The following is a 17515-nucleotide window of genomic DNA, read 5'->3' on the forward strand; positions in this document are numbered from 1 at the left end:
CCAGACGTGGTTTCAGGGGCTGAAGGTGGGCGGACTGGAATCCTACCTGCCTACCTGTTCCATGTGAGCGTTTGGAAAAGGCATCACCGACGCCGAGCTCCAAACTTCACTCCTGACCTTGGGAACGCGCCGCCTGTCAAAACAATCTCCCTTTTTCTTTCTTTTTTTTTTTCCTGAGCTTCAAGTCTCAACAAAAACATCAAGCTTTTGTGTTATTTACCCACATCTGACCCAAGTCTGACTCTATAAACATGACATTATGAGACATTCACATCATCGGCGTAACATTTTACCCCAACATTAAAGCCAGATTTAATACTTAAGAAATTTAATTATTATTGTTTTCTCTGTCCTAACAAATTGTGTTCAGATTTTTTGTTTGGAGTTTGTCGGAAGGTTGAATGAAGGGATCACGTTATTCACGGCACCTGTTGGTGGTCTTATTGTTACGGCTGATGTGTGTTGCTCTGAACAGGGAGGATATTTTGGGATTTTTTATTTATTTTTTTTTTTTCATTTCACATGTTTAATATTCATGTGGAATTTTATATTCCAGCCTAATCTGCAGTTTTGCTTTGATATTTGTTTTAGTTTCCTTCTGAAATTAATTAGAAGACCTATAAAGCAAGCAGTCCCACCCCTTACACACACACACACACACACACACACACACGCTCACGCACACACACGCACGCTCGCTCAGCAAATACTAGTTTTCTCCTCATTTGGGCTTTTGAAGACACATAAAAGCAGCTGCAGCGTTGAGCATAAATTGCACGTCTCCATTTCATTGTGTGATGGAGGTGGAGGTGGAGGTGTTGAGGGGGAGGGTGGGGGGGGTGGGGGTGTTGGGGGGGCGGGGGGGCGGGTGACAGAAGCCGTTGGAGCTCTGTCCCCGGGGTGTTAGACGGGGTGGCGGCTGGCCTCATTCCCCAAAATAGCTGATTGATTGATTTGCAGGGGTTTGATCCTCCGAGGTGCTGCGAGCAGGACGCATTTCTGCTCAACCTTTAACCTTTCACCTATCTGACAGTTGAGAAAGTGAGTCCTGTAGAACGAAAGGATTTAACATTTAACATGTGGCAGCAGGGTCGAGAGTAGAAGTACCTAAAAAAAAAGGGTCGTTTGGCGTGTAAATGCAGGTCTTGCTGTATGTTTAGGAGCCTCTAAAGTTAGCACCCGCGCCGTCACTGCTCATAAAGAAAGCAGCAGTCTGAGCGGGTCACTTCCTGTGGGATCCAGAGAGAAACGGCAGTAATTTAAAAGATTCAGATGCTGGAAAGTCGATCCTGTGTTTTCGAAGTGGGTGAAATACCTGCCGTTTCACCGACGGTCAGTAGATTCAGCATCGTTAGTGAAGGTAGCAGTGTACTCCTGGCTAGTGCTGCAGTAGAATCTAATCAGTAGCATCAGTCCAAATAGAAGAGGAATAGTTCAGCTGATTCTCCACGCAGTTTAAACATTTTTTGACATTGTCGGAGTTTCAGTCTCACTCTCGGTTTGATCGATTGGCACTTGGTTATCATAAGAATGTTTTTTTTTTATTTTTTTTTATGAGCTTTTACTTTAGTTTCTGACCTTTCTGTGTTCATAAAGTTCTGGATATGTTTATAGCGTATTTGCACCTCCGCGGCTCAAAAAACTCTCAGTAGAGAAAACAAACGAATAGCAGAGAGTTATACTCAGTAACGTTAGCTTATTTTATCACATCCATTCCCTGATACGGTAAACACAAGGAAACGATATAATATGGTGAATATAAGGAGATGACATCGCTTCATACCTTTTGTCTTTTGACTGTTTCTCTTCTTCTTCTTTCCTCTTTTTTCTAAATGGTGCACCTGATGTCTTTAATCGTCGTTTTTCCATTTTTAGCACTTTACCATCAACTTTCAAAAGCATTACCATCACCTCAACACCTCAACTAACAGTCAAGACTAAACCAATTCCTCTTGGCTCATGAATTGGCTTGTTTTTGTGACTGAACATCGTCACAGTGAAATAGCGCGTGACACTCTTGGTCTGGGACATATTCAATATTGTACAATATTAGGAATGAAACGCGCTTTATTTATAAGCAATTTGTTTTGCAATTTGACTTGTGATTACCCTGAGGGGTGAGGCCCAGCAGCGAACTCATCCCCCCTCCCTTCTTGGTTTGGTTTCATCCACTTTTGTGAGCGGCAACTTCCCGCCTTTAGAGGGCGCTCATTTGTCACCCATCACATGACATTTTTCTTCATTCCCGTGGCGTCCAGGACAGAATGCCGCCCTGGGCAATTGCCCCATGACGCCCATATCAAAAACCGCCACAGACTTTCATCCCAGTATTAGCATTAGCATTAGCATTAGCATTAGCATTAGCATCATCAGTACTGCTCTGTGACTTCAACAAACCTTAGAACTGAAGTGAGCTTTATCCAACACTCAGTTTGGTTGTTTTCACCAAGAAACAGGAAAACCAGCAGGAACAGAAGACGTTTGTCTTTTTAGACCTAATTTACTAATAATAGTGGAAATGGGTCAAGGATTAGTTCATAGCAGTCGGCGAGTAAAACTAGCAGTAGTTTTGTGCATTGTAAATAATGACCATGTGGCTGTATGGTAAAACATACGTGCACACACACACACTCACTTTCTGCTCATGTCTTCTTTGTGCTCATTTGACTGCTCGCTGTGAATTGGTGAAATCTGAATGCCACATTTGCATTCTGGCGTGTTTCACTGACGCAGGAGCGCCGCACGCCGCTGTAGTTAGTGATAACTGCCTCACACAGTCATAACCAGAGAACTTTTCTCAATGGACGGCGATCTTCTCGCGTGTTTATTTTGTTGTCGTCGTGAGGATTTTCCACCAGAATCAGTTTAGTCATTGGATTTTCCTCCTCATGTCGTGTCACTGTTTATACCAAATCAGAAAACTGTGTGCACGCTGTGTAAGCAGTACATTATCTGCTCATTGTTAATACTTTTACACACTGGAAGCACACTGTTTTACAGTAATTTGCTCATACATAGGTACAATTTACATGAGCTTTCCTTCTTTGCTACTTTAAAAAAGAGTAGAATTCACCAAATATTGCATGTATGTATGTATGTATGTATGTATGTATGTATGTGCTCTGCGTATAGAAATAGTTTCACGACAGTTTTACATTAAAGAAAAAAACAACATAAGGAAGTTTTTGAACATTTTTAGAATGGCTTTTTTTACTTGTTTTAAACTGTATTTTAAAATGTTCATTGTTTTGAGAGTGACACTGGGTGTCTTGAAAGGGAATATTATTTATTATGATTGTTATTATTATTAAAGTCATACATTCTGAACTAATTTAGAGGGAGAAAGTCAATAGAGCAGTTCTTCTGAGTGTGTGAGATTCATGTTTTTTTTTCTTTAGAGACAGACTTCAAACTGAATGGATTTTCAAAATGGGACATTTTAAACATGGAATCTTGAATATATATTTGTGTGAAACATACCAAAGCTGCGTGTCTATCAGTACACTGTACAGCTTGTTTGGCATTACCCCAAATATTTTTACAAAAAGGAAACTTGAATGTGGACATAATGTGCAAATTCTGCACTCTAACAGAAGTGTCTCAGAATAAACATTTATATTATGGGTTTCTATGGCTTAAATAAATAAATATATGAAATATAAATGCACGGTACCACACATAACATGACGATAATGGAGCTTGTGTATGCACTATAAATAAAAATACATTAAAATAATTCATCGAAGCAGTAAATACATGATAAATACCAATTTTCACCAAGATCTGGATGTCTGTCCACAATGTCCCACTGAATGTACATAATGTATGGAGAACAATAATGTGTTCATGGCCACAGCAGAACAGATTGAACTGACATGTTCAGCAGAGGTGATGCAGGCTGTAAATATATCAATATAATAATAATGATAATTAAAAAAAAAGCGAGCAGTGATTAGTTAGTCTGCTGGTGATCCGCTCTGGCAATATTTACCGCTGAGGATCAAAATCGCGAAACTGCATCCAGAGAAATAATTCAGTTTGAGAGCCTGAAGTGTGCAAACTGCTGTGTCTCTCTGCCTCTCTGTGGGTGTTGAACCTGCCTGTGTTTGGTATTCCGTGCAGAAAGCCTCCCACGCCCCGTGTGTCCGCCCACGCGCGGATTTGCGTCACGCAGGGAGCAGCGTGGGCGAGAGGGAGAGAGGGGGGGGGTTGTGTGTGTGTGTGTGTGTGTGTGTGTGTGTGTGTGTGTGTGTGTGTGTGTGTGTGTGTGTGTGTGTGTGTGTGTGTGTGTGTGTGTGAGAGAGAGAGAGAGAGAGAGAGAGAGGCAGTGTGGCAGCCTCGCGGAATATCCCACTTTCTTCTGCTGCCCGCGTGAAGCTGCGCGTGCTTAAGAGGCGGCAAACCGGAAGTTATTACAAAATAAAGTATTTAAACGAGGAGAGTATCTTATATTAATAATAATAATAATAATAATAATAATAATAATAATAATAATAATAATAAAATACGTTAAACAGTCTCGTTAAAGTGCTTCTGCTGATAAAAAAAGTGTAATTAATTTCTTATATTTTATGTCTCAATTTGTCAAAATGTTCTATTTTTTATTTCTTCAGTGTGATAAGAGATACTGGGATGGCCATCCTGTCAAAATAACAATTTGTTCAGGTATTTTAGGAAATCTTATAGTGCATTTAGTTTTTAGGTTTTTTTTTACAGTGCTGTATTAGATTTTATAATTCTTTTATTGGATGACTTTTTGAGTATTTTTAGCTGTTAGTGGAATTTACAGTGCTCTGAGTGGATTTCTTTCACGTTGCATAGATCAGACTACACTTTTGAATGCTTGTTGTGTTTATAATGATACAGAAAAGATATTCTATTCTGTTTTTGTATGAACAGATGATAAAATAAATAAAGTCATGCTCACAGGCTGTGGGTTCAAATACCAGACCAGGAGCTTTTATGTGTGGAGTTTGCATGTTCTCCTGGAGTGTGTGCCTTTCCTGCGGGTGCCCCGATTCAAACCAACAGTCCAAAAACATGCATGTGAGTTTAACTGGTGAACCCAAATTGCCCCTGGATGTGAGTATGAACGTATGCAGGTGTGTGTGTGTGTGTCTCTGTGTTTGTCCTGTGAGGGCCTGGTGACCTGCTCAGGGGGCAACCTGCCCTGGACCATATTGTCCTGCATCATGGAAGATGGATGGACAGATAACCTGAAAAGGAATTGCAGACATGTGCAAACATCACACAGGAAGCATTGCTTGTGTTTATCAGATGCAAAATGTGATGAAAAATGTGAGAGATATACAAAAATCAAGTTTTCAATGCAAGTTTTTTTTTTTTTTTTGCCTTTGTTCCTATACTCAAACTGAGGAATTTGTATTTTGTCTTTTATAAACGAGTTATTACAAACAAACCTCGAAAAGTAAAGTGTGTGAATGTATAATTAAAACAGCAATAATACAATGATAAAATATCAGAAACGCTTCATATGAAACAAAGTGTTTAATTACGTACTTTGTTAATACACACACTACTGTAACTCATAATTTTCTGATATTTTTTTCGACCCTGCTGGTTTTATTTTGTCAGCTGAAGCAGAAGTGGTCGTGCGCCACCGCGCGCGCCTTGACGCAGACTGAGCAGTGCAGAGGAGTAGAGAGAGACGCTGGGAGAGGACTCAAACACTCCCTCATACACTCACTCACTCACTCACACACACACACACTCACACACACTCATCATACGCTCACACACACGCCACACACACTTTGGAGGAAGAAAAAGACGCACAAAGGTCAGCGGCTTTTTACCCATATTCTGCGCCTTTTTTTCCCCTCCGCGCATCGGCAGAAGAAAAAAAAGTTTCCAGACAGAAAGCAGAAGAGTTGACACTCGTTTGGGAGCGCGCAAAAACAAAGCAGCGGCGGGTTGTGCGGCTTTTTTTTTTTTTTTTGTTTTTGTTTTTGTGCGTGTGCCTTGGAAATTATTTTGCGTGTTGTATCCAGACTCGTCACTTTCACGCGCCCCGCTCTGCGCTGCGCTGCGCCGCGGGGTCTCCTCTTGTGCCGACTCGCATTGGGCACAGACTGACACCGGAGGTTTGTGTTGCTGAAACAGTGAAGAAGAACAAGAGGAAGGAGAGAGAGAGAGGGAGAGAGATAGAGCGAAAGAAGAGAGGGAACCGGACCGTCGCGGACCGAAACTCACCAGGTAAGCGCGTTTGGACAACCTGCCGCCGCCGCCTTCATCCTCAACATGGTCCGTATTTACAAAGGAGCCAGCAGCGCCGCGCAAGTGTCATCTGCAGTCGGACGCTTTGAGGAAGTGCTTGGAAATTAAACCAAAAGGTCGAAATAATATGCGTGCTGTTAATGCCTTTAAAAAGGTGGAAATTCCTTACAGACGCTGTCAGAGTGATATAGTGAGCGTCACGAGGAAGAGATAGAAAAGTATATGTGATTTGAAACGTCCTGTGCAACATGAATGGAGACAAGAGTTGGAATCATACAAAGGATGGCTGTGCTGTTGTGAATTCACTGCACAGGGACGTAGAAAAGCTTTATTATGAGAATATTGGAAGGATTTCCCATTTCTGATTCACTGTGAACTGCTGCTGTGTCCATTTCTGCTATTTTTAGCTTGTGCAAAGATGCTTTGAACAATGGTCAGCCTGCAGTAGTACAGAATGTGATGTGGAAAGGTTCCCAAGGACGTCTCACACAGTCACGTATGATTCCCGGTCATTACTGCACACAGAGTGGGAAATTCCTCCTGAATCACAGTGAAATCACAGGATTCCTCATCAGGGGGAGGGCTGCTGCTGCTGCTGCTGCTGCTGCTGCTGCTGCTGCTGCTGTATGCATCCACCTCACCTGGAGAGCCTGACTCCAGCATCCCCATCCCGGAGCGCGTGTGTGCGTGCGACGGAAGCGTGAGTGCGTGTGCCGCCGGTGGCCCTGTGCCGGCCCACGCCTCACCTCTCCAGGTGAAACTGGCCGAACTGGCTCTGCGGTGCAGGACTTCAGTCACTCACATCCACCCAGATCTCGCTCTCTGACACACACACACACACACACACACACACTCACGCCTGCTGTGAATGGAGTAAGATGGCTGTTAGTTATCAGCCTGGGAGTGTTGGTGCAGATGGATGATCGACTAACACACTAACAGCGAGCATTGTTGAAGCTGTTTTCTGTGTGTGAAGTTCTGTTGGTGGAGACAGTGTTGTGCTGTGAAAGCTGCAGCTCTCAGGACTTCTCTCTTCTACACACTGGGGTTTTTTTTTTCTTTTTTTACTGTAACTAAGTATAGATTCTCAGGAAACACCTTCAGTCACCTCATTATTTTCACATTTATCCAACTTAAATCTTAACAAAACTCTGACATCTAGCACGTCAATGAAGAAGAAATCTTTCCGTGTTGTTTATATTTTTGCTGCAAAAAGTAAAATGATAAGCAGAGTCAACTTACAACAAAAAAATAAAAAGAATGCATCCTTGAGTTGTTTCTGCTCTTGCAGCCAGTGTTCAGACCGGGCGAAATAATGTTAAAATCTTCCAATCCTCTTTGAAATGAGGAGACATTTCTCAAAAGTTCAAAAGACTCTAAAGAAGGACTGCATGCTAACCAGCGCTTCCTGAAAACCTGGAAACTCCAAAAAGCTGCATGTTAATGTCACAAACTCATTGTTTGCGTTGTGAACGTGTAGTTTCCTGAGATGAGCAGCGTTAATGTCGTATTGGCGTGACACAGAGGGATATCCCTAAAAAAAAACCCATCCCAACACGTCGCGATGGGCTCTGATTACCTTTAATCACCACACGTCTTCCCACCGGCCCAGACCTCCTATTCAAGAAAGTGCGTTTCCATTTCGGCAACAGCTGCCGCTTTTTATTCGGTGAATCTGGTTGATTGGAGTAATTTCAACCACCAGAAGCTCGCCGAGCTGAAAGCAGCAGAGTCGCTTGTTTACTCAGTTTGTATCAAAAGGAAAACTGCATGTTTCTGAACATGTTGTGAAGGCACATGTCTTTTTTTTTTCCTCTCTCGATTTATGGTCAGCAGCCTGTGAATCAAAGAGGTTTTTTTTTTTTTTAAAGGAACCGATGAAGCTTATAAAGTCAGAGAGAGTTATTTACTGCAGATAAGCAGAAATAATAAAGTGTTATTTCTGAAGGTTGGAGAAGAGTGTGTGGAGGTGACCTTGTGCCTCAGAAACCTGCGTCTGATCGCCGTGACTCAGCCCAATAAATAAACACAAACAAATGAGGCGGTTTGAGCGTTGCGGACGACTCCGGTCGTCCTCGCCGCTCGCTCAGGCCGAGTCGGCGCCTGCCTGACTCCCCGGCCGGGCCGAGGCTCTCTGGGCCTATTCTGGGCGAGGCGAGCCCGCCACCTACACATCCTGCAGGGGTGGAGAGAGGCATGTGGTCCTCCCAGCAACCCGGACCTGCTGACTGCCACTCCTCTGTTAGCGAGGCCTCCGCAGGGCCTCACATGCACATAGGAAGAGTCAGAAACAAGCCCGTTTCTGTGCTCGCTCTCTCTCTCTCTCTCTCTCTCTCTCCCCGTGCCACGGGTTTGATCCGTTTCCTCGCGGAGTGAGTGACGGCGTCGCTTTCGAGGATGAATCCCGCTCTGACGGGCTGTCGGCGCGGCAAACACACCAGCCGGAAAGAGTTGATTCACAGAGATATGCAGATGTGGAGCCTTCTGCTCGGAGACACACATTTAGAGCTCGAAGCGCAGATTAGGAGAAAAAAAATAAAGCATTCTCAGCGTTTCATCAACACGTGCATTCAGGCGGAATATCGCACTGAAGCCGCACAGGAACTAAATCCGGGCCGTGCAGCCGGCGTTGTGTCGGATACCTGCACACCTGCAGAGTCCCATTGAAAAGACGCAAAGCCACTTGTGCTGCACGCGACTGGCATGGAAGAGTCATCCGTGCAGTTGCCAGATTTAACCTTTCCAGACACCTGTGGAGGCCTGATAACGTGACTTCGTGCACCCAGCAGGCAGCACATATTCACTACATGTACAGTGTGTGTCAGCAGCAGTAATCTGGGTGAAGAATCAGACGTATTCTGATTCAAAACGTGCGGATTTGTCCGTTCAGCGTCCCACATTGAAGTCCGCTGACAGGTCCTCTGTGCGGGTCTCGGTTCGTCTCCGTGTGACTCTTCCATAAAGGGCAGCTCAGTTCTTCTCGCCATTTGGTTGCTCAGCGGGAAGGTTTCAAGCCCTGCAGTCAGCAAATGACTTATTTGACATTTATTACATGTGAAACTTTTGAAGAACCTCAAGAGTTCGCAGACCGTCGTGCATTTGAAAGACATTTGAGGCAGGATCCAGACGCGCCGCCCTCTCTGACCCCATGTCCGTCCCCCGGCAGGTATGGCGGCGGTGTTGCCGAGGACCCTGGGTGAGCTGCAGCTCTACCGCATCCTGCAGCGGGCCAACCTGCTGTACTACTACGAGGCCTTCATCCAGCAGGGCGGCGACGACGTGCAGCAGCTGTGCGAGGCCGGCGAGGAGGAGTTCCTGGAGATCATGGCCCTCGTCGGCATGGCCAGCAAGCCGCTGCACGTGCGCCGCCTGCAGAAGGCGCTGCGCGACTGGGTCACCAACCCGGCCATCTTCAACCAGCCGCTCACCTCGCTGCCCGTCTGCAGCATCCCCGTCTACAAGCTGCCCGAAGGCTCCCCCACGCTGCTGGGCGCCCAGGACCGCGCCAACACGGCCAGCGTCAAGATGCCCAAGGCCGTGGCGGCGGCGTGCTCCGACCCGGGCAAGCTGGACGTGGCGAGGGAGAAGGTGTCGGCCGGCTCGCCCCTGCAGGGCAGCAGCGAGGCGCGCTTCTGGTCGGGCCACAGCAACGACAGCGAGCACAGCCTGTCGCCGTCCGACCTGGGCTCCCCGTCCTCGCCCAGAGACGCCTTGGAGGCTCTGGACGCCACCGCCGTGCAGTCCGTCCTGGAGTGCGTGGACAGGATGGCGCCCGGACTCCCCAAGACCGACCTGGCCGAGGTCAAGGAGCAGCTGAAGAACAACAAGAAGCTGGCCAAGATGGTGGGACACATCTTCGACATGAGCGACGACGACCCGCGGAGGGAGGAGGAGATCCGCAAGTACAGCGCCATCTACGGACGCTTCGACTCCAAGAGGCGGGACGGGAAACACCTGACGCTGCACGAGGTGGAGGAGACTCCCGGAAAACCATCCCCGCTCGGTGTGTGTGTGTTCCCGTGTAAACCGTGTGTGTGTGTGTGTGTGTGTGTGTGTGTGTGTGTGTGACCCGCAGCTGACGGTGAACGAGGCGGCGGCGCAGCTCTGCATGAGGGACACGGCGCTGCTGACGCGCCGGGACGAGCTGTTCGGACTCGCCCGGCAGATCTCCAGAGAGGTCACCTACAAGTACACCTACCGCACCAGCAAGTAAGAGGCGGCGGCCCGCGGCGAGCGTTATTTAAACAAAAGAAGACACTGAAGTTCGGTTGTTGTCTGCAGGTCTCGCTGCGGAGACAGAGACGAGCCGTCCCCGAAAAGGATCAAAACAGAGGTAAGGTCAGAGGTCATACGCCTGCGTCAGACGTGGTTGTGCTACTCGCTGCCTGGTTTAATAGCTTTTTTCAGATTTTGGATGTTTGAGTGCATGAAAAAAGCATTTTTTTGTACAGATTTTTTTCAACCCTGATTGATTTTTGATGCAGATCGTCTGTCGTTAAAAGAGATCAGCTTATTTTTGATCTTTCCAATGAAGCCGTGGAGCGAACAGACGGAGCTCTTATCACAACCGGAGCAGCTCCATCCTTCAGGAGAGTCCGAGCCGACCCCTCGGCGCTCCTCTTGGCCCACATTCGTCTGTGAATGGCTCCTCTCAGTGCTGCTGACCTCTGATTGAAAACATGTGGCGGCTGTGAGCTCTGCGGGGAGTTCCACCAGGACAGAAGAACTGACCTGCTCTGAGCTCCGAAACGGGGAGAAAAATTCCCTCCGAGACACAGAAAGCAGAAAAAAAAAAAACCTCACTCCGTTTCTCCGGGTTCCAGGATGATTTCACGTCTCTTGCACCGCCAAAGCCCAGAATTAGAAGCCGTAAATGTTTGTTTGTGTGTTCCAGGAGAACTTCTTCGACATCCAGGAGGCGCTGCAGGCCATCCAGATGAGGCAGGAGATGCTCCGAGAGCAGCTGGCCTGCGCCAAGTCCAAAGGAGAAGAAACGGTGGGGAGGAATCTGCAGGTGAGCAGAAACACAGGGTTCCTCTGATGCGGCTCGCTGTAGCGCTGCAGCCTCTCGTTGTCTCGTCCTCTGGTCAAGTCGGTCAGTATAGCGACGTTTCCAGTAGGGCCGGTGAGTAATGTGCGTGAGTCAAAAAAAAAGCATATTTGGTCTCCTTTTATTAAAAGGCCGCGCTGTGGTCATTGGAGGCCGCCCGGAGTCCGGCTCATCAAACGGCGGCTTCTCTTCCTGTCTGCCAAACTCTCGGCGCCCCAGGTGTCGACTGGGAAACAAACGCTCCCGTTTCAGCGTCGACGTGCGAGCGAAGGGGTGACCGGCGCGTGAAACCGGAGCGCGATTTCCGCGTCTCCGAGTCGGCAGATGTTTGCAGCAGCAGCAGGGTCCAGCCTGAGCCCGGTCCTGCCTAATTAGAGGCGGCGTGGAGGAGGAGAGCTTTATGATAACTCATTACCCAGAACGCATGTCGGCGACATGCTCCTTCACTCCTTCGTGTGTGTGTGTGTGTGTGTGTGTGAGATGCTTCATCAGTCAGTGTTTGTGTGGCTGCAGTTACACTTGTCACGGTGATGCGATTTTCAGAAATCACATTGAAGAGAAGAGGCGATTTCATGGCTGCGCCGGCGCCGCGGGCCCTCTGAACCGCCGCTCCCATGGAGGAGAACACGTCCCGCAGTAATGCACGCCGACAGTGACGCGCGGACCCACAATACCTTTTGTACCTCGCCGTTTCAGCGCGAGCGTCGAGCGTTCGTCACTTTTCGCTCCGCTCGTCTTGCGCGCTAACGCTCGCTGACGGCCGGATTAGCTGCGCGATCTTCATTTCTTATGCTTGTTTTTTGATTTTTTTTCTTTTTTAGTCCAGCAGCTGAGCTGACACACCTCATGAAGTTACGCTTAAATCTGTCACCGCTGGGAGGAACCTTTCCTGTCGTGACCTGGCCGTGTTTCCCCTCAGATGCAGCTGGAGCGCCTGCTGGCGAGGCAGATGGAGATCTTGCAGGACGCCGCCGTCCAGGAGCGGCTGCAGGCGCTGGACTGGAGGATCCCGCCCGCCGCCTTGAAGTACCTCAACGACGCCCAGAACACCAACGGAGCCGACGCCGGCAGGGACGGCCAAGGTAGGCGTGCTCCTACGGAGTGGGCTCGCTGCTGCCCCCTGTGTCCGGTCTGGATGTGATACACAGCTGCGGAGCTGATTTTCGTTTAAAAAAAAAAAAAAAACCCTCTGAAGTGATTCGCGCTGTCGGGGCGTGTCTGAAGAGGAGCTTCATTTCATGTCGCACCAGCCGCGGTTGGAAACAACACCTATCGCTGCTGATTCTCCACACCCAGCCGCTGCAGCTGTCACCTTTTTTTCTTTTTTTTTTCTTCTCTGACTTCTCAAACATGGAGGGAGGAAGGGGAAGAAAGAGAGAGCAAAGATGCATCATTATTCGGGATCTTACTTCTCCTCCGGGCCTCATCTCATTTTCATCCTTTTCCTCCCTCACCCACTCCCGACAGCTCATTATATCACTGTTCCCACAAATCCCACAATGCACCTGTAATTATCACGCCCACGCCTGTTTACCTCAAGCCAGTTGCCTGGAGGGGGCGTCTCTCTCTCTCTCTCTCTCTCTCTCTCCGTTTACCTCTCTCTGTCCTCCCCCTCTCCTTGCCTGCTTTTCTTTCTCTTCTTCTTGTCCTTTTTTTCCCCTCTGTCATTTGTCATGTCTTCTCTCCTCACGCTGCCTCCTCGCAGGTTTATTCTCGCCGTCTTCTTCCTCTCGCTTCCCCTTTTTTAAATCCTCCTTGCATGCGTTTTGTTTTATTCCCGTTAAAAAAAGAACACAGCAGACGTCTAATGTTCCGTATCCTAAAAACTGCCTGCTTTCATTCAAATTCAGTTCAATTTATTTTCACATTTTATGAGAATTTCTACTGAGTTTACTTAAAATACATTCAAACACAGCAATTTAAATAAAGTAACTCAGACCATGCAGCAAACAAGCCTAATGGGAAGTAAAATCTGGTCTGTGGTGCTAAATTATATATGACTTCCTCTGCATCGTCTTCAGACTCAATAAGTAACATTAAAAAGCAATACCGGCCATCATCTGCCCTGCAATGCTCTTGAAATGAACAAATTTTCTTTATTTTTTGTTAAAAAATGTAAGAAAATGAAAATGTTATTACAAATTCAACAGCTTATTTTAAATGTACAATCGTCCATGATTCTTGCAAATAATTATCACTTTACGTCTGTCCTTCTGCGTTGTATCAATCCAAAATAAATATTTGAAGTGAAGCAAGAGAAACTGTGACTGTCCTGGATGAAACTGAAGTCAGTCGAGTGTCAAATTACATTATCTGATCTTGTTTTCACATTATTTCTTTTTTCTGAGTATGCAAAAAAGAAGATAGATGAAGAAGAACAAAAGAAGAAGACAATGATCTTCATGAGAAGGCTTGATGGTTTTAATGCACTCGTCATCCACTGAAGATCACACAAAAAAAAAGGAAATTCGCCTGATTTAAAGATAAATTCTGCTTTCACTTCCTCCACCGCCAGCAGTTTGGAAAATATGATTAACAGCTTGATGTTAATTTAAATCCTGCGACGGAAGTGAAGAAGTGAAAGGGGGATAATGAGAATCATCAAACTTTGTTACTTTCATGCGGCGTTGATAAAGTTCAGAGATTCAGGCTCCAGATTTCTTTAGGTTTCAGTTCAGCCTGTAAAATATAGATGAGCTGGGATTAAGCACAGCGGAGTCCGCCGCTACCGGAACTCTCTCTTCTCTCTCGTTGGTTGTTTTTCGTCTCTCTCAGGGAACAAAAGACAAACACGAGGGATCAGCAGCTTCACACACACACACACACACATTTCACTGCCTCTGGGGATGTTAAATGTAAAATAAAGCCGTGTTGCTTCTACATCTGGGCTCACGTTCGCTTTTATTCTGCTGGGTCTGCTCCTCTCCTTCTGCTGAAGTGCTTGATTATTATTTTGAATCAGTAGAATTTAGCAGAAATGCATCGAACTCGATCTGCATTCCTTTGGTTTCCCCTTGTTTATTAATGTCGGATGTGAGCTCGGAAAGCATTGAAACGGTCTTTGTTGTGCAGACGAGCGGCCGATCAACCTGCGAGTGGTCAGCCAGAGCATGCAGGAGGGAGACCTGCCGCTGGGGAAGCAGCTGGCCAACGAGCTGAAGCGCCATCACAACCACAACAGCAACCACAACAACAACAACCACCACCACAGCAACAGCAGCAACAACAACAGCAGCAGCAGCACAGATGAGACCAAAACACCAGCAACAGGTGCGTGTCGGGGGTCAGAGGTCACAGTCCAGAGGGAGGGACGGGCGAAGCTCTTCTGCTGATGACGGCGTTCGTCTTCCTCTCAGAAAACGGGACGTCGCAGCGAGCGTCAGAGAAGAAGACCATCAAGTCAGAGCCAGAAGACTCAACATAGTGCCTCCCGCCTCCCCCCCATCCACCCCCCCCAACCGGACCCACTCCACCCGACTCACACCTGACAGTATGCAGTTATTACCCGTCAATAGATACTAAGCAAGAACCGCCACAGTAGAGCCTTAACAACCAACGTTGCCTCATGAATAGCATTTATTTTCTCTTTCTTTGTTTTGAATCTGCCAAAGCACCTGGAGAGCGCGCGGAGGCGCCCCTCGCCGCGCCGCCGGTCTCTGTGTGTTGTCGACTGACGGAACGCGTTGGACGTACGTGTAATTTAAGAGCGGACGTTTGTTTCCTGTCCGTCCCTCCTCCCCGGGCCTCCGTGGCGTTGCTTCGTCGTCGCGTCGGGGGCTGAGTCTCAACTCGCGGCGTAGATTCCGAACTGTTCCTCATCTGCTTCTGCATCGACGGACACCGAAAACACCCGAGCGTCGCGCGAACGCGACGCATTCCCACGTCAGCGAGGACCGGCACAGAATATTGCATTGACAATCATGATTACCAAACAGTGTAATGAGATTACTTTGGTAGCCCTGCCGTCTTCACCACGTTGGGAGTTGAAGGTGAAACCATTCCCACCGATCCGCCGCATGTCAACTACTGATCTTCCCATCAGCCCCTGCGGTTTGTTTTGTCATGATTAACTGTGAAGTGACCTGCAGAAACGCATCGACTTTCCATCATAACGAGCGACGGGGAAGCGTGAGGTGTGTGTGTGTGTGTGTGTGTGTGTGTGTGTGTGTGTGTGTGTGAGATGCAGTTGAGACACGCCTTTTAAATCATGTCATCTCTTCCAACAAATCTGGCGTTGAAAACACTCACCGTACCGACATTTACATTGATGTTTCCCGTTGTGAACGACACGCCTCAGTTTAACGCTGCGCGTGACGAGGGTCACTCGTCACGCCTCTCCCGTCTCCGCCTGCCTCTGTACTGTAACTTCAAGCGAAAGGCGTTCGTACTGTAGGGAGACCGAGTTAAGACGCAGCCCCCCCCCCCACCCCCGTAGCAGGTTGTTCCCTTTCTTTTTCTTCTGGTTGCCGTTCGCTTCAGAACAGGAGCGGTGGGACCGCTCGCTCCCTCCCTCCCTCCCTCCCTCGCCGCTCTCGTCTTGTGTATATTTATGGGAGGTAATTTAAGAAGAGGATGTATAGGAGCTGTTGAGGAAGAGCAGCAGGGGACCCCTGTCATCCGTCTTGGCAGAATGGCTGGGCTGGCATGCCGGAGGCCGAGCTAATTGGTTCATTTCACTTTGTAATTTAGCAAAACACTGCTGTTGAACCAAAACCACGCATCTGCAAACAGGGAGTATTTCAGGAATCAGGATGCCTGTGTGTGTGTGTGTGTGTGTGTGTGTGTGAGAGGTTTTTTTTTTTCTTTCTTTTTTTTTTTTTTTTTACATCCATGGAGCTCCTAGTGGCCCCACGGGTCGCTGTGTGTTTGAGTTTTCTGAAGACAGAATAAAATATTGAAGCTGCAGGTATGTGGGGTTTCTTCAACAGAAAGCAGAACTCCTGTTTTTTTGGCTGTTTGTCGGCGGAGCAGCAGCCCGGGTCTGTAAATACTACCGTGATAACAAATAGTGCTAGCCTAATCTCTCAACCAGGGTTTTTTCCTCTGTCAAGTGTAACTTTGCTGTAGATTTTTTGGTGTCAATACAGTGTTTATGTATGTAGAGCAAAAAAGGAAAAAAAAATCTTAAATGTCACTGAGGAAAAAAAAAAATGGTGTGACCGTGTCTGATATATAAAAACATGCTTTACATGATGATGATGATGTTAGCCTTAGCTCTTAACAGTGTTTAAACCACCCGTGATGGCCATCAGTGCATATTTCAAATGTGTTCTTGCTGTTTAGAGGTAGAAAACATAACAATTAAGTGTTCGCTGTGTTTTTATGTGTTCGCCACATTGTGTAAATACGTCTGTTTCGGACCGACGCTCCCTGCAACCCCGATCCCTGCAGATAGTTCAGTCTCACAAAGCGTAACAGGAGACCAATGCAATATTTATGTAAGTAATAAGTCTATTTGCATCCTCTGCGGTCCCATCGTTCTGTCACGTGCTCAGTAACTGTATGTCTGTTCGTATCGTCTCTCTTTTAAGTGCGCACAGCACTGGATCTGTATTTGAAGAAGTCGTGTTCTTTTCACGAGAATCCACCACGAACCAGACAGGACTGTAAGTTATGATCGGTTGTAAAAAAAGAAGAAAGGGGGGGAAAAAAAACCCCCCAGATTTTTCTGGAAGACAGTGCCGTTGTTTTCAAACAGGCTGTTTGTCTACCGGAGCATGTCCGACCTGCCGATCGCCGTCCTCCTCACTGTTTATTGTAAAGTGATAGATTAGGCTTCACCTAGTTATGCACCTGTTTTTTAAACACTAATATATTTTATTTGTTATACAGCACATAAACATTAAACTTTATTTTTTTGAACTCTATTGTGTGGAGCGTTCTCTCATCAATGTTGTCTAATTCAAACCAACATAAACCAACAAGACCTGGCTGCCTTAAAAGGTTAATAAGTTGAACAGGTGTGACTCATCACACCACCTTGTGGTCACAGGTAGTATTGCAAGACGGAACCAGAAATGCAGCTTATGAGACTTCAAACTTGTACAGACATTAAAAAACGCTAATGTACAAAAGAGATTTACTATTAGCATATAGTTGTTGTGAAATCTTTCTGCTCTTGTAACACACATTTCCAGCTGGTAGCAGGTTGCTCTTCCAGCATGTGGCAGCTCCAGTCGTACAGAAGTAACATCTGGAGCCGCCGTTCAGGTCAGAGCGTGAGTAAAG

At 46.9% G+C, this 17515-nt stretch overlaps 1 protein-coding gene across 1 annotated transcript; it reads left to right on the plus strand.

Moving 5' to 3' along the window:
- Nucleotides 1-6061: 6061 nt before the first annotated feature.
- LOC115384051 (NGFI-A-binding protein 1) lies at nt 6062-15906 on the plus strand. Its single transcript, XM_030086339.1, has 8 exons — nt 6062-6216; nt 9404-10206; nt 10313-10446; nt 10519-10570; nt 11132-11251; nt 12207-12369; nt 14360-14557; nt 14644-15906. The coding sequence occupies exons 2-8, from the start codon at nt 9406-9408 to the stop codon at nt 14709-14711; spliced, it is 1536 nt and encodes a 511-aa protein (XP_029942199.1). The 5' UTR covers nt 6062-6216; nt 9404-9405; the 3' UTR covers nt 14712-15906.
- Nucleotides 15907-17515: the final 1609 nt, after the last annotated feature.

Source organism: Salarias fasciatus (assembly GCF_902148845.1).
Source record: "Salarias fasciatus chromosome 23 unlocalized genomic scaffold, fSalaFa1.1 super_scaffold_20, whole genome shotgun sequence".
In the NCBI taxonomy this organism is placed as follows: Eukaryota; Metazoa; Chordata; class Actinopteri; order Blenniiformes; family Blenniidae; genus Salarias; species Salarias fasciatus.

What these genes read in the sequence shown, in the direction of transcription:
- LOC115384051 (XM_030086339.1), top strand. Translation starts at nt 9,406, where the DNA reads ATGGCGGCGGTGTTGCCGAGGACCCTGGGTGAGCTGCAGCTCTACCGC. An exon ending in TACACCTACCGCACCAGCAA is followed by an intron (nt 10,447 to 10,518) that starts GTAAGAGGCGGC and finishes TGTTGTCTGCAG; the next exon opens with GTCTCGCTGCGGAGACAGAG. An exon ending in CGAAAAGGATCAAAACAGAG is followed by an intron (nt 10,571 to 11,131) that starts GTAAGGTCAGAG and finishes TGTGTGTTCCAG; the next exon opens with GAGAACTTCTTCGACATCCA.